This window comes from Morone saxatilis, unplaced genomic scaffold (assembly GCF_004916995.1).
Source record: "Morone saxatilis isolate NCDOM2014 unplaced genomic scaffold, NCSU_SB_2.0 Contig1, whole genome shotgun sequence".
Taxonomy (NCBI): domain Eukaryota; kingdom Metazoa; phylum Chordata; class Actinopteri; family Moronidae; genus Morone; species Morone saxatilis.
In genome coordinates this window covers 10,680,262-10,696,440 of record NW_023339651.1, presented here as the reverse complement: position 1 = coordinate 10,696,440, position 16,179 = coordinate 10,680,262, and the positions used below count along the sequence as shown (strand labels likewise).

The 16,179-nt window shown below is 38.3% G+C and overlaps 1 protein-coding gene across 1 annotated transcript in view; it reads left to right on the top strand.

Annotated features, from left to right (window-relative positions):
- The window catches only part of LOC118335124 (protocadherin-15-like), a 153,434-nt gene that overhangs the window by 16,315 nt on the left and 120,940 nt on the right, over positions 1 to 16,179 (top strand). Inside the window, exons 4-8 of the mRNA XM_035671332.1 lie at positions 5,442 to 5,602; positions 6,058 to 6,213; positions 8,814 to 8,933; positions 11,012 to 11,122; positions 14,207 to 14,383. Coding sequence (XP_035527225.1) covers positions 5,442 to 5,602; positions 6,058 to 6,213; positions 8,814 to 8,933; positions 11,012 to 11,122; positions 14,207 to 14,383 — 725 coding nt within the window. The remainder of the gene's footprint in view (positions 1 to 5,441; positions 5,603 to 6,057; positions 6,214 to 8,813; positions 8,934 to 11,011; positions 11,123 to 14,206; positions 14,384 to 16,179) is intronic.

Here is a 16,179-nt window from a genome sequence, read left to right as displayed (position 1 = left end):
TGCCATGTCTGCTTTTCAACAAAGTTTTAAATAGTGAGACCTGATCACTGTAATCCTAACTGACATAAAGAGAGATTAGTATAGCAGCACCAGACAGAGAGAAGAGCGGCGCCTTCCATCTACCCAGCTGGCATGTCTATATCTGTTGATGGCTTAATGCATCCTATTAAGTTACCCATCCTCTTATTTTGCCTATTTTCTATTTTTACTGTCTACTTCTATATCCTTAATTCAGAACAGTGTTCACTGGGTATGCACATCAGCCTCAGAGTGATTACATGTAGGACTTTGTTTTGCATTTCTCACTTGCCACACTTGTTGGCCGTCCATTTTTTTTTGTGTGTGTGTTTGTTCAAAGTAAATCACTTATATAAATGCAATATGCAATATGTTATATGCAGTATTGCACATCTACTTCTCTCTGAAGCGGGTGAAAACCATTTCAGAAGATCTTCAAAAATAGAAAAAGAAATTAAAGTATGTGAATGCTATTTCCACAATTTTTACATAGTCACATTGTTATGAAATATGCCATCATACTTTCCAAATCAGTGGTAGTCTAGTAATCTAATAAAAAATACAAATGCTGTGTAAATTGTTGTTTTACTAATACACTAACCTGGGTTAGGGTTATTAGTTCTTGTTTATCGAGACCTCAGACTATAAAGTGTGATAGATAGATATTTTATCTGTATAATGTACATTTTCAGTAAAAAGGAGCAATGTCCTTTACTGACTCTGACGTTTAATATTTGATTTGAGTCATTTTGAGTGTAAAATGTATACATTGAATAGTTTTTTTCACTCTGTGAAATGTGCAAAAGAGCTTTCAGTATTTTTTCTGCCTGTTTTGTCTGCAAGTCATACTTTCTGCAGGTAGGCTGCAGGTACAAGCTCTACTTATCAGAGGTGTGAGCTATGTGAGTAAATCAAACTGAAATTGTGAACGTGAAGGGGACAGTGAAGGGTCTTTTTGTATTGACATAGTTTTTCAGCTGAAATAGTTAGCCTTGCACACTGGTTGGAGCTATGCTCTGAAAAAAAAATCTTATCTTACTTCTTACTTTGGTTATTTGTGTTCATAAAGCAATAGATTTGCTTGTAAATTTGCATTTAATTGAGTGTTTTGCAATGAGATGATGTTTAAAAAATCTGGCAGCTACAATGTCTGCTAACATTGCTATGTGTGTGCATGGGTGTGTGCGTGCATCTTATTGTCTAACAACAATGTGTGCATTTGTGCTGATGCGTTCATTGTGTACATGCTATATGTATGTGTGTGTTTGTGCCTGTTTGTGCAGTAATCTTCCTAACAGGGCTGTTGAAGAATAATTTAGTATTGGAATGGTTTGTATGCATAATGCCATATATTGCTCTGTGGCTGTGAAATAGTGTTACAGATTTAATAGAGAATCTCGCTTTAGGGTGATTATCTTGGGTTGGTGTTGGCAAAAGGGAGAGAGACTCGAGGAAAGAGGAGAGGCAGAGGGAGGGAGAAGAGGAGGAAAAGAGTAACAAGATACAAGCTAGGGAATGTTTCCTCAGGGAAATGTCATAAAAGGAGATACTACTGAAATTAGGGTTGTGATTTTAATAATATCAAGTAAAAGGGTGATTAGAATGAGTGGATAGGTGTAGAAGTGGGACAAACACACAAATGTGCATGAACATAGCAACACACACAAAGACGTTTAACACGGTGTCTCAGCTTTAGCATGGGTCTTCACAATAACATACACAATACAATACCATTCCCCTGATGCATTAAATGTATCATTTAACTGATAATACATGCTACTTTAGCACACAAAATTGCATGTAATAGTATACAATCTGCTTCGCGTACCGCTCTAACATTATTACTCTACTGCTGTAAATATACTCTGCTAATGTAGCTTGACCAGTGATAATGCTGTAGGGGTCCCGGAGGCAAATAAAATAGTTATTATCCCATACATGGGTAGAAAAGTGTCCCAGCTGTTATTTCCAGCAGCAAACTATAGTAGTTGGTTTACTATCTCCAGTATATTATGGTTCAGGTCATTGCTAAAACACGCAAACAACAATCATATTAGAGTCATCATCATATTCTAATGACACATGTGCTTGAATAAACAGAAAATCTTGAATCTGGTCACGAAGATTAATTATGACTGTCAAGTACACTTTTTTTGCACTTTTTCTAAAAAACCTGAGGCTTCTTATTCGTTTTCTTTTTCAGTTTTTTTTTTTACCTTTACTGCAGTTTTCAGATTAAATGAAAATCATGACTGCCCTTGGCCTGCCTAAAAAAATTCATTTTCAACATACAGTGTACATATTTTAATAGAGTTTGGTGGAAGTGCCTGACTAAATATTCCTGTCCTCTGATTGAAGATGTACCTCAATGTTGTTTAGCCAATGGAAACCCTAGACGGGTCATCAGTAGGGAGGTAATGATACACTAAACTAACAAATTGATACTGGGTTCACAATATGATTTTCTTACTATTCCTTGGTTTCTCAGACAAAAATCATTTCATTTTCTTACTCCAATGTCAAATGGATTATATGATTATAATGAATTTAACTGCCTCGCGATTTATCTTTACATTCCTAGTTTTGAGTTAGTTTTGAGTAAACCTCTGCTTAAACATTAGTTAACTTTCTCTCATGCCAGGTAAAATGTGGACTCTATAATGCTTGTGTGCTGTAAGAAGATGTGTGCCTGTTTAATGCCACCCAGATCGGATATCAGTAGCAAGAGTGTGGACATCATGAGACATCTTTTATCTCTCTCTCATTTTCTGTCCAATAACAGATTTGTGGCCACTTGGTGCCAGCAGAAACAAAGTTGTGAATGCAACACTGACATTATCACCTTTCAAGTTGATGTGGTAACCTTGTTAGCAAACTGTTACACATTGAAAAGACAAGAGTGCAACATTAGCATTCATTTGGAGTTGTATTTCTGGCCCCCTTTTGAATAATAAAACAACAAGCAGAAAGTTGCTTTAAAGCTCGGTAGAGCTGAGGGAAACTGCAAACAGGTCATAATTGTTTGAGGGTTCATCAGTTCGAGTAAACCCTTTCTCATATAAGTAGCCAAATGAGCCATTGTTAATATAAAGACGTATTGATTACAGCTGCTTTATACAAATCATGAATACATTTTTGTGATTAAAGTATGTCACGTCAAATGGTAGTTTACATTCACTGCCTCTGTACCAAACATATACTTGTATTTGCTTTGAATCCCTCTTTCTTCCCCCCACCAAGAGCTGCAGGTATATGTGATGATTACTTTTCAGTCCATGGCTCGTGCCTGGCTGACACCCCAGCACATTCAGTTAAGCTAATGTCCTGTAAAAATTCTATTAATGCACTGCCACAATGCTCATTTTCTCCTAATATTCTCTTTACTCTTTATTTCTATCAGCCTCTCATTCAACCCAATCTTTCTCACATCACTGTCCTCTGCTATCTTTCTCATTTCTCTTGCCCTCTAATTGCTCTTTGTACTTCTTGTTGGACAGTTCCTTGTCTCTGCTCTCTCTGTGTTGCTGCACACACACACACACTCATGGCTTCACATGGTTCTGCCGGTATGCTTTAACACATAGGTCAATTTAATCAGGTGCTGCTGAGTGCAGTATTCAGTCACACGTTCTGTGAAGTGAGGTCACTGTGAAAAGAGCCCATTTATATTAGACGGTCTATGGAATTACATTGGAAACACAAGGTGTAGGCACTGTCTGTCTCTTTCTTCTTTGCCTGTACTTGTGGTCTCCTCATTTTGGAAGACAGAAGCAGGAAACCAGAAGAGATATAGCCCAGAGATGGCAAGAAATGAAACTCCCCTAATGAATTCCATTTTCTATCCCATTTCTCATATAAAGAAACCAATTTCATTAAATTTCCCCGTTTATTTAACATCAGCGAATCACAGCAAGGCATTTGACACGGTTTCCATGGTAGCACAGAAGGCCATGACCCAATTTTAGGTCTGGCAGATCAGATATGAGATTGTTCATTGCGCGTGTGTTTATGTTGTTGAATGTGTGTGCGTGCACATGGAGGGAAAGTATGAAGTTCTTTAGCATGCACGCATAAACCCACACACACACACACAATCCTGCTTGCCTCCTCAACTTTTTTCTCTCATCTCACTCTCTGTCTATTGCTCTACCTTACCTTACAATGTAATGTTGTATGCAACAAACACACATGCACACACAGTTGTTATTTTTGATTAATAATGCAGTGTGTAGGGCCTAATCTCCTATGATCTGGAGCTACACAGAGTAAAGTGGATAAACTTTTTGCTTCTCTACTTCTTAGCACAATAAAATGACTCTTGACAGGTAATGCTAATGTGTATTGTTATGCCGCACATTGGTTTATGCAACTGATTAAATACACAAATTGGCATGAACACTTCACCAAGTTTATATTAAAATACTTATATTAAATAAACTCACACCAAGTTTCACTTGAAATCTCCTGTGTGGGAGTTTTAATATTGAGATATTAATGCAAACAGTTTGAAAACTGTAAAATTTGGCAGCAGTGCTCTCTTTTTATTGACACTGTCAATCATCAATAAAGTCAGGACGTTTCTATGAAACGTAGATGTCTACCTAATTCTCTATCTCCCTCTTCTTTCATCTTGTGAAACTTGCCCTCTCTGACCCTCTGCCCTTTGCTATCTACTTTTTCCTGGCTTTGTGTTGATTGAGATATAATATGCATCAACTGAAAATATAAAGCTGACAGTTTCCATTAAAATCATGTCTTGTCTCCCTGTTTGTATTTCTCTGACTCTCTCTCTCTCTCTCTGTGTCTTTCAATATTCCTCTCATTCCCAAATCTCTTCGCTGCCCACAGTTGACTGTGTTAAATGAATGAAGTTTTATTCCATCTGTGCCGACTGTCCTATTAAAATGTTTACTTGTATTTATTTTTCGGGGGGTTTTTTTGTTGTGAAGAATCATGCAGATGAAAGTGTTGAAGTCATTCATTAGCTGTATTCCGCCAGACCAGATTTCTCCTTCGCTCTGAAATGTTTATTTTATTTTGTGTTCCAGTTGGTCTTAACTATTTCAGGTACTGGTAGAAGGCAAACAAAGTAGCCCCCATATGTGATCTGCCTTGTAGCCTTGATTAAATTTCCTCATGCTTTGTACTCAGAGTCTCCTTCTCTTTCTGTTTGTGTGCTTCTCCATCTCATTGCCTTTGACCTTGGCTACAACCTAAATATGATTTCGAGGTATATAATTTATAGAGTACATGAAGAAAAGCAGAGTTGGACTGTCTCTGTTACCTTTTCTTACTAATTAAGTTCGATCTGGACCATTTCTCTGCAGAAGTTATTTGAAATATACTCTATTTTAAGGAACTCTGGACTTTGTGTCTCTCTCTTTGGCTGTTGGGTTAATGCAAGGTTTGTATTGTATTCCCAGGAACGTTATTGGTGGAGAACATGCAGATAAATGGCGTGGCTGAGGGTCCAGATCGTACCATCTCTCTGTCTCTAAGGGATAACTACGACCACTGGGTGATCCTTGACCCTTCCAAACAAGCCCTTTACCTCAACAGCACTGGACGGGTTCTGGATAGAGATGTAAGGCAACTGAACGGTTTTATTTAATCTGTATAAGAGTTCTTTTTTTAAATGTTTTGATCTTACATTGCCTCATTCTGCAATCTATATTTTGCTCTTGTTGTTTCTTTGGTCCTAGTTTCTCTTTTTCACCTGACTACAGAGGATAAATATGGCAGAAGCCAATTTTCACGGCTCTCTGACTTTTTCCAGCATTTGCTGTTTTGTGAAACTTAGAAAGTTTTAGCTCCATCTCAACTGGAAAACAACCAGCCTCCTGCTGTTTTGGTCTGTAAAGTAATCCAGCAGATGTTCTTGAAAGTCTGATTTGGCACAAAAAAGTAATAATAAAAGAAACTGGCAGTCATCTGTGAAATAGTTTTTATTTATGTTTTATTTTATGGTTAATTATTTATTGGTACTGTACAGTTGTAGCTTTTAACCACATATTTGTTCTCTCCCCCCCCCTTTTCTAGCCCCCCTCATATATTCAGTCCATTGTGGTTCAGGTTCAGTGTACCAATGAGCTGGTAGGCACTGTGATTTTACATGAAGTGCGCATCGTTGTTCGAGACCGCAACGACAACGCACCTAGTTTCCAACAGCCAAGATACTATGTCGCCGTCAGTGAGGTAAAACACACCCACACACCCACACACACACACACACACACACACAGTGACACACATAAACATCCAAAGTCCCAAAAAATTCCATAAAACTTAGTGTGGTGGAAATACTTTACTGTCTTTCACCTAAATCAAGAGCAATTTATTGCATTTATCCTGCAGTGCTGCCATCTTTCATGGTGGCAGGTACAGGACTCATGGGGCTGAGGAGACCAGAGGGGGGGGATGAGCTACAGTCGAGTCCAACATAAGTACAATAGATCAGGTGTACTGTACCGAGCCATTCCCATGCTGCTCTGGGGGTCATGAGTGGCGCTTAACAACTCCAGCCGTAGAGGCTGCAGCGATGACCTGCACTCAGAAAATGTAGCCTGGCATAGGTGCACACTGCAATGTATTTTGAAAAAAACCCTTCACCAAATAGTATTGTACATGGCATTTTGCTGTCAGACTAAAGCTGAAGGGGCAGTACTATAAGCAGGGAAAAAAACTGAGATTTTGGGCAGCTGAGGAAAGGATCTAAATCTGTTTTTCACAGGCTTCCAGAATAGTCTTTGAGATGCCAATCCCACAGTTAGTGTGTCCTCCGAAGCAGAATTTAACTAGAGGAGGTTCAAACTTAAACTGGACAAGGATACATGTAGCCTGCTGCCAGCATAGACCTAGGCGTACCCAGTAGAATATCTCATTATACAGTCCTCCACAGCCTGTCCAACTCAATCTATCTTCTCAACCTCTCTCTTTCTCTCTTGGCCTCTCCTATCTGTTTTTGCAGCCCTCCCTCCCCTCTTTCCCACTCCCCATGCCTCCTCACCACTCCCAGCTCTTCATTATGTCACCTTTCCTCAACCTCTCCACCTTTCCTCTGCCACACTCTATATATTTCTGGTTGTCTTTCCTCCTCATCCGCCCCTCCACCTCTTACAGCTCTCCAGTTTCTCATTACTCCTACAGAAATAATTCCCTCAGTTCACTTCAACGACCACCATACAATTTAGGAGATGCATCGTAAAAAACTCTAAAATATGATTCCTGTGCCAGGCCAAGGTAAATGTGGCCGTAATAATTTAAAAAAACTGAATACATTTATTCTGATGTGGGCAATAATTAACATTTGAGTGCAAGTCCGCACATTAGGCAGACAGCTATTGTCTAATTCACTTCTGTTGCCCCCAGAACTCCAACCACCTAATGCAGTAAATTTAATATTGAGAGAAAGACTACGGAGTTCTTCCAGCTTTATATACATTAAACCTGCTTTTAGTTGTCTATTACTAACAATTATTGAGTGCAAGAAATTGAGGCAGACAGATTAAGAAAGGCAATATGGTTATTTATAAGAACGTCTAGGACACAATTTATGAGTTCACTGTGAAAGTTTCTGGGGACAAGGTGATCCTCGTGGCTGATTTCATGAGTTGGCACTGGTGCCAGTGTGCGGAGTTGTTTCATTAGAGCTGTATCCAAAAGTGGCAAACTGACAGCATGAGATGTTCTGAAGACCATTGTTGGATCAGTGGGAGGCAGAGATAACCCTGTTGAGGGAAATGATGTAACAAATCATTGGTGCAGTAGCTAAATTAAACTTAATCTCAAATGTTTCTCGTGCTGTATGGAGATTAGACTTATGTTTTGACACATAATCACAGAAAATATAGCACAGCAATTTATGGCTGGCAAAGTTCTTCCTTTCATGTGCTGTGGCAAGTGTTCAACTCTCAAAGTTAGGAATTTCTCTCAGAAAAACCAACAGAATATCTTCCTGAAAATCTAGCTCAACATTTCTCGGCTAGAAAGTTATCTTGTTGCACAGTGCGATGAAAATTAAAGTGAAATTTACAGTGCAAACGTATGCCAAAATCATAGAATTTGACAGTTCCTTGCATTAAAAACTGCTCTTCAGCAGCTGCTATGTGCCGCTCAGTTCCTCATATGGTTGGTCCTTGCTGTAATCTGTGACACTGATTCATTGTTTCATGAGTAGGCTATTAGGGTCCAATCTGTTTCTGTTTTTATTAGTATTATTATTCACTGAAAGACCGAAATAAAGATAAAGGTACCCACACTTTCCAATCTTAAAATGCCTTACATAATTTTCTATCACCCAATGTCCCGCGTTCAGATAAACGTTTGCATCGATGGGGCAATGAGGTGTAGCAAACATTCACATGAGTGACAAGGAGAAATACTAAGACACAGACTGTAGACAGACAGAAAGTTCGACTGCTGCCTGTGTTTTTATTTCGAGAGCGAATGAAAGCACACAAACAGCTGCAAGCTGATCTTCCTTCTCAAGCCCCATTTGAGCACAATAAACATAAAACTGCAAATCATTTTCTGTTTGTTTTGTAGAGACAGTGGGGTATCAAAATCCCTTATGGCCAGACGCATGTGAAGAGTTTTTTAATGTGTCCCTCCCTCATCTCTGGCAGTATATGTTTGCATAACACTGTCAGGAAGACAAGACACAACAGTAGGCCTACAGGACAGAAGCTGTTTGTTGTCAGTGGTACAGAGAATGGAAGTGTTTAAGTGTTTGACATCATGTCGTGTGAGCTTGTAGACAAAGATACTGAAATTCTCTGTCTCTGTTGTGTTTTCAGCTGACGCCAGTAGGAACCACGATTTTCTCTGGTTTCTGGGGGAACAATGGTGCAACAGACATTGATGACGGTCCCAATGGACAGATAGAGTACACCATCCAGTACAACCCCAAAGACCCGGTAGGTTATCTCTAGGAGAACCACAGTTCTTTACAGATATTCATCAATGTTATCAGACATCAGCATTTTTAGCGACTGAATTCAACACATTAGAGAATGGAGAGACTAAGGGCTGAACATTTTAACATTTGTAACATCATCAGTGTGAGATCACGGTCCTTTCCAGAAGCATGGATGCCCTTTAGCTGGAGAGCCAGGAGCTAAAACACTATTACAGAACTCTTATCTCAGCTGAGCGGATGGACCAAGAGGCTATGCTCCTGGAAATTAAGAAGCTGAAGAAAGTCATGTACACCCATGAGCTGAGCAGAGAAAAGGTGGCTGGCCCCTAAACAGTGGAGGAACTTCTTCAACAACTTTAGAAGGCAAGAACACAGAAAAACTAGAGGCTGTGGAGATTGCTGAGGCTCTTTTCCACAATTTGGAAGACATGCAGAAGGTCTCAGAGGAGCATTCAGCTGCATTTAGCTGAGCTCAAAAAAAGGACACCAGGCAGGGACGGAAAACCTCAAGGACTTTGAGATGGATAATTTTTTTCACAAAGAGTTCAACCAACAGCTCCAGAGAGAGAAGAAACGGAGGGCAGAGGCAGAGAGGAGCAAACTGGAGGCCATTAAAATCGGAGAGGCCACTTTTCCAAACATTGGAGGAGGCCCCCACGCTCACAGAGAGCCAGATGCTAACTGACAAGCTGTAGAGGAGGAAAAGAAGCAGCAGGCTCTTGTTGAAGACATCGTGTAGCTCACTCGGATGCTGATTGAAGAAACGGTTTTGAGGATCCAGGGAGAGACCTACGACCTGGGGGCCATTGAGCCTGTGGAGGCTCTTCAACAGAGAACTGAAGAGCAGAGAAGGAAGTCCTGTGCCAGGCCGAGCACTTCCTGCTGAAGCTGATGGAGAAGAGCTGCCTAGTGAGAACCAATCAGTCCTCTATCAGCTGAAAACACACGTGTATCACTCCTTTAAAAAAAAACAAAAGATATGGCATGAAATAATGTATTATCTGTAGAGTTTTATTTTTGTAGTGAAGTATATTACAACTGGTGCTACTGGTAACATCCATCAAAGCAGAGACAGACTATTGGAGACAAAATACATCTGCTGTGTTTGATACAGTGTTTTTAATATTGTACATTCATAAATATGGGTACAATTGCCATTTTGTGTTTAAAAATGTACCCTTCTCTCTCCTACGCAATCTTACTCAGAAGTGGAAAGAAAACTAGCCTAGTTATACCCAAGCTCCCACGAGAACAAGGTCAAGAGAGGGGTGTTTACGGCTCTTCTTAGTTATCTTGTCTTCTTTAAACATAAATCCATTTGAAACCAGTCACCAACAAGGATATCTGTAGAAATTGAGACACCTTTAGGGGTACGTGATTGGCTAAAAGGTGTAGGGCAGTGACAACATCATTATCATGAGATGTGCTGTATGGCTGTATGAAATAAAACTTGACATGAATTGTGTAATCAGGAACACGCTATCATTACATAAAAAAATGCCCATAATGAAATAATAAAGCAATAAAATCCAGGAATTATGAAAATAACATTTCATGGTGAGTTTGAATAATTATTTTACAACAGTTTATACATGGTTTATTGATATACATACATATCTTTATTTATTTAAAATTGAACATGTTTGGGTTCCAAATGATAATATCATTGTTATATTGTGAAAGCATCAAAATTTTTTGCCTTCAAGTATCTGTACAAATATCTCAATCTCGGCTCTCTCTCTGCTTACTTGTGCTCTCATTGCTTTGATTTACAATAGACCCTAATTACATCTCTTTTGTTTTTTGTTTAAATATTACCAGTGTCATAGGAATGCATCCTACTTTAGCTGTAAATACTTCTCTACTCATTGTAGCCCGGCATTAAATTGAAACCATATTCTTGGCAGGCTGACAGAGGAACACAGTCACTTTTACCACGATATTATTACTGCTGTAGTTTCTACTCCTCCCACTACTATTACATGTCTAAGCTCATCTAAACTCTAAAAAAGTGAAAAATGAACTAATAAGTGACTCACTATGTTTGTGCTTGGAATGTGTCTGTGTGTGTTTCAGACAACAAACAGAACCTTTGACATCCCACTGACACTGTTTGGCTCCGTAGTTCTCAGAGAAAGACTCAACTATGAGGAGATAACCCGGTACCTGGTCATCATACAGGCAAATGTAAGTGCTCGTTGTTTTTTTATTTGCGTGTCTGTCTGCCTGCACTTCCCTATGCAGCTATTAAAGACCAATTACGCTGAAAATATTGAAAGGTGATGTTTTCAGCTGAGACCCGTTATAAAGCATGTCTGAAAAAAAAAAAAAACTCCCTCCTGACTGAGTGGGAGTAAAGTCAGGCTAGAGTGTGTTTATGTCATTTTTAATATCACGGTAATACAGCCTTGGATAATTTCTGTTCTGTTGTCAAACTTAAGAGAACTATAAGCACACGCTTAATTATCACTAATGTCTTTGTTAATTTAATTGTTATCCTCTTTTTCCCCACAGCACTCTGTATGTTGTATTTATAAAAATGGTCTTCCAAATAGTTCATTTTGGTCAAAACACAAAACAGACTCATGGACAACGGAGGTTGTTGGAAGGTTCTAAACTGAGGCGTGACAGAAAATTGTTTAAGTTGCTGATTGTGCCATTAAGGTTTTTGTTTTGACAAGAAAACCTTGCTTACAAAACCTTTAGTTCTCAACAAAGAATTCTGCCAAATATTCATATGTCTCAAGGCCCATTTACCCTGAAAGCATTATTAAAAGTCAACAGTATACTGAAAGATTAATGTGTTTCTGACTGCTTGAAAGCCTCACGTATTAACCGTTCATGTGAATGCAATATTAAGTGTTTTGAGTGGCTGTGAATTTGCTGAATATAAATTCGTAGCAAATACTTAGAAACCATGTGCAACCAGGGAAAAAAATTCCCTTTGGAGTAAGGCTGACCTTTTCAGAGGTACTGTGAGAAAAAAATTAAGCAGTGATTGATTGAGCAACATAAATGTATCACCTTATCTAAATGATTTATTTAAATAACAGAATGGTGATATCTAATAACTGTTTTCTGTGTTATCATATGCTTTACATTCTACAGCAATAAGTACATATCATAAGCATATCGTTAGCAATGAAAAGAATACGTCAACATTTTAGGGAATGAGAAGATCTGTACGATAAATATGAAGGTACAGCGGTTTGTGTCTGTAACAGATATGAAGCTACAGCCAGCATTCAGTTAGCTTAGCTTAGCTTAGCTTAAAGACTGGAAGCAAAGGTAAACAGCCAGCTAGCCTAGTTCTTTCCGTAGAAAGCTAAATCTGTGTACCATCACCTCTACAGCTCACTAATTATCATTAATATATCTGGTTTGTTTAATCTGAAAAAAAAGTTTAAAAATGACAAATTGGGGTTTTATTGGTGGTTATGTGCAGGAAATATTTCCCTCCAGGCCAGTGACTAAGCTAGCTCTTTCTCCTGACTCTTCCAGTCTTTATGCTAAGCTCTGAGAGTTGTATCCATCATCTTCTCTAATTCACAGCAATAAAGTACACAAGAGCATTTCCTAAAATGTAATAATATTCAGTCAAGTTACATTTAATAATATATTTGTAATATAACAATAATATGTCTTAACTTGTCTTCAAAATGGATACATTTGTTATTATTTCTGATAGCTTCAGTGACAATATTTGGAGATAAAATAATTTTAAGCCTACAGTGAGGGTAGAGTTTGAGTAATTGCTGAATAAAAAATACAATAGCGCCTGTGTTATTTACTGCTACTGCAGAGGCTGTTCTCTGCTGTAACTATCTAGTTTACATTTCCTCAGTTATTTTGCAATTCTTTATGGTGTCAGTTGTTGCTTGAAATTAACTGCTGTCCTGGTTATGAAAGACAGCCCAGAAAAACATGTATGTTACAATAAAGTGTGTGAGGCACCATGTTTGTAAGAGAGTATTTCCTGGCTTTTCTTTTACTATCAGGTGATTGGCACTAAGGAGAACATAATGTAATGCAGTGATTGAGCAACACTCAATTTAGGTGTAATTAAATAAGAGTAAAACTTGACGGTTAACAAAACCTAATTAAGGTTTTATCTTGTTTGGCCAATTTTCAAGTTTGTAGAACACAAAAAGAGTTTAATGGGAAGAGGGAAACAAGTGCTTGAAATAGCAGATATTTTCTTTATATGTTTTTTTAAGTAAAGGGTGGGCATGTGATAGGTGCATTGATTATTCAGTAGCAGAAAGTTTGGGCTCCTGTAGATTCATCTGGCTATTTTGTTCTGAGAGCTTTACAAAACAATACAACAACTGGTTTGTGTATATCTTAATTATTTTGAAAGAAAACTGAAAACACAGCAGTTATATTGACCATTCAGATGAATAGGACTGTTACATTTTTCCTCTGAATTTGCTGAGCAGCTATTTGTAAGTAATTGTGATGGTGGATACTTAGCAAACTAACGAGTAAACAAATGTGTACACAAAGGAATGATTGCACATGTCTAAGCAGAAATAAAAGTTTGTCGATAGCTTTACTTTCAGTGTCTGACTAAGACTTTGATTCTTTCTTTCCCTAGTTGTTTTGATATTTTACAAGATATTCACTGAAACCCAGCTATTTCAGTTTAAGGTCTCTTGAAGGTCTTTCTCTAGATAAAAGTGTGTAAGCACATCCATTTTTCATTGTGTGTATCAACATGCCTACTTTTATTTTTTTGGATGGTATGGTTTCTTCAAAAGTTTGAGTCCTTGACATAATACAGACATTTCCACTGGATAGTATTACTTAGATTAAACCAAATTGATAGATCAAACCAAACACTGGCTCTTGATAGGGGTTTGCATGTTTTTCGTGTGTTTCGCAGCCACCATAGTTTCTCTCAGGCCAAGATTTCATCACCTTTTGAGATCAAGAAGAAATTGTTGGAGATTGGGCTAACTTGTTTTTAATAAATTTGCCATTGAGGGCAAGAAAATGGTTTAGTACTTGAACCAGTTATAAATGCATTAGAAGTCTGTTTATTTGCTCTTGATGAGGTATAAATAGATGAAGACAGTAAGTTAAGGAGCCTTTGAAGGCATTGAGAGATCCCTACAGCTTTGTTTTTTTTTTTTTGTAAAATATTCAGCGGGAGTGCGCTGTGGTCGCTTTCTGTTCAAGACATGAAGATAAGGATATGTAAATATCTAAATAGGAAAGTGCAATATCATCCAAAAATAAAATAAAAGCTCTCTCTCTCTCTCCTCCTAGGACCGAGCCCCTTATCCGAGCGAGCGCCGTACAGCTACCACCACTCTAACAGTGGATGTACTGGATGGTGACGACTTGGGTCCAATGTTTCTACCTTGTACACTTGTGGGAAACACCCGTGACTGTAGTCCCATCACGTATAGGGCTAATGTACTGGAGCTGACCGAGCCGGTAAGTGTGTGCCTGATATGGACCTATACTGTATCACATTTGTGTGTATGGTGCAGAGGGCATGTTTCTATCTGTATCTGTGTGATCAACCTATACATAGTAGTGTATGTGTGCTTGCGTGCATGCTGTGTTCAGTTTTACACTTACATTTAGTACACTTTTGTGACCTAAGATAGTTTTGGCAGTCTTGACTATTTTATGCTTAGAATAAGGTTAATAGTGAGAGCTAATCTCTTAGGACTCATCCTCACAATTTTGTACGCTTCTGCCTATTTATATGTACCCATATTTAACTATTTATAATTCTAGGCCTTGAAGAACAGATGCGGCTCCTGTGTATCTACTGAATTTAGGATTTCGACATTATTTGTCAAATAATAAGTCAGCCCCTTAAAATCCAGTGAAATTAAATTATTTTAGCCGGTTACAAATGGCTTTGAAATTTGACAGTGGAAATCAACAAACTTTGTTCTAGTACCTCTTAACAACATACTCCATGGTTTGAAATTAGACCTTGTTTGGCCATGTTTTTTCAAACCACTGTGCTTTCAAACATGATTCCTTTCAATGTCACACCTGCAGTAAAGATAAAAATATCAAACATTTATTTCTTCAATTTGACATTTAAAACTAGTTGTTAAGTAATGAGAACAAAGGCTATAATCATTCATGTCTCAGAAATATGCACTCCTGTCCTCTACGTGAACACAGAAACTAAATTAAGATTTCACAAGCAGTTAGCATAATTTAAAACAAGAACACTGTCATTTTAATGATAAGTAGGTGTTAGTCACATAATGTGGCCTGCAGAGTTGAAAGAATAGATTTATACTATTGCGTCCACACAGATGATGTAACCATTATTTTATGAAAAAGGTTATATTCATTATTATTGTTTTTTTTTTTTAGATTATACGATGTTAAAAGATCTATACTGTTTGACCATGTCACTTTAATTGTGAGTCACAAAATGATGTTGTTAAACTCTGTAATTGAGGGGAAAGCAAGTGTATTTAATGACCCTAAGAGACTGTTTCGGACAAAAAGTTATTCAATGATATTATTGACAAATTGCACTGTAAATTTCTTGCATAGTGTTGTTTAAATGTGAGTCTTCAATACCATGGTCTGTGTTTATGCTTACACAGCTGTATATATCATTTTGCATTTGTATCTCGGGCATTTAGCTGATGCTGTTATCCAGAGCGACTTACAATACCACTTTGTAAATGAGACAAAGTTGCTGCAGGCAAAATCCTCAACTCTGACAAGTCAGCAGAGCATTCATCCCTTACCACACACAGGCGCACATACACACACACCCTTGATGGTGACAAGCTAGCAGTGCGTTCATGCCTTAAACCCCCCCCCACATCGACCTACACACACATACCCTTAACAGTGTCAAGCCAGTAGAGCAGTCATGCCTAACTGGACATTGTCTACTTCATCTCTTTGTTTATACTGAGATCTTCGTCTTAAATCATCACACGTGCACACACACACACAAACACGTGCTTACGCATGCACACATATGCTCACTTTACTCCAGACACACTGAAGGATCTCTTTCTCTGCCTTCAAGCCTCTCTCTCATTCTTATCTCTCCTCCTTCACACATACACTCTCACAGACATGGACACACACAATTTTCCCCAAGCAAGGCGAGACACAGCGAGGAACAATAGGAGTAAATCAACTTTACACCTTGTGGTTTTGCGAAGGAGCAAGTGTACAGAGACAAGGACAAGGTTTACGATGTATAGGTGGTGTTGGGATGATGTGGGGGGGGGGGGGATCAA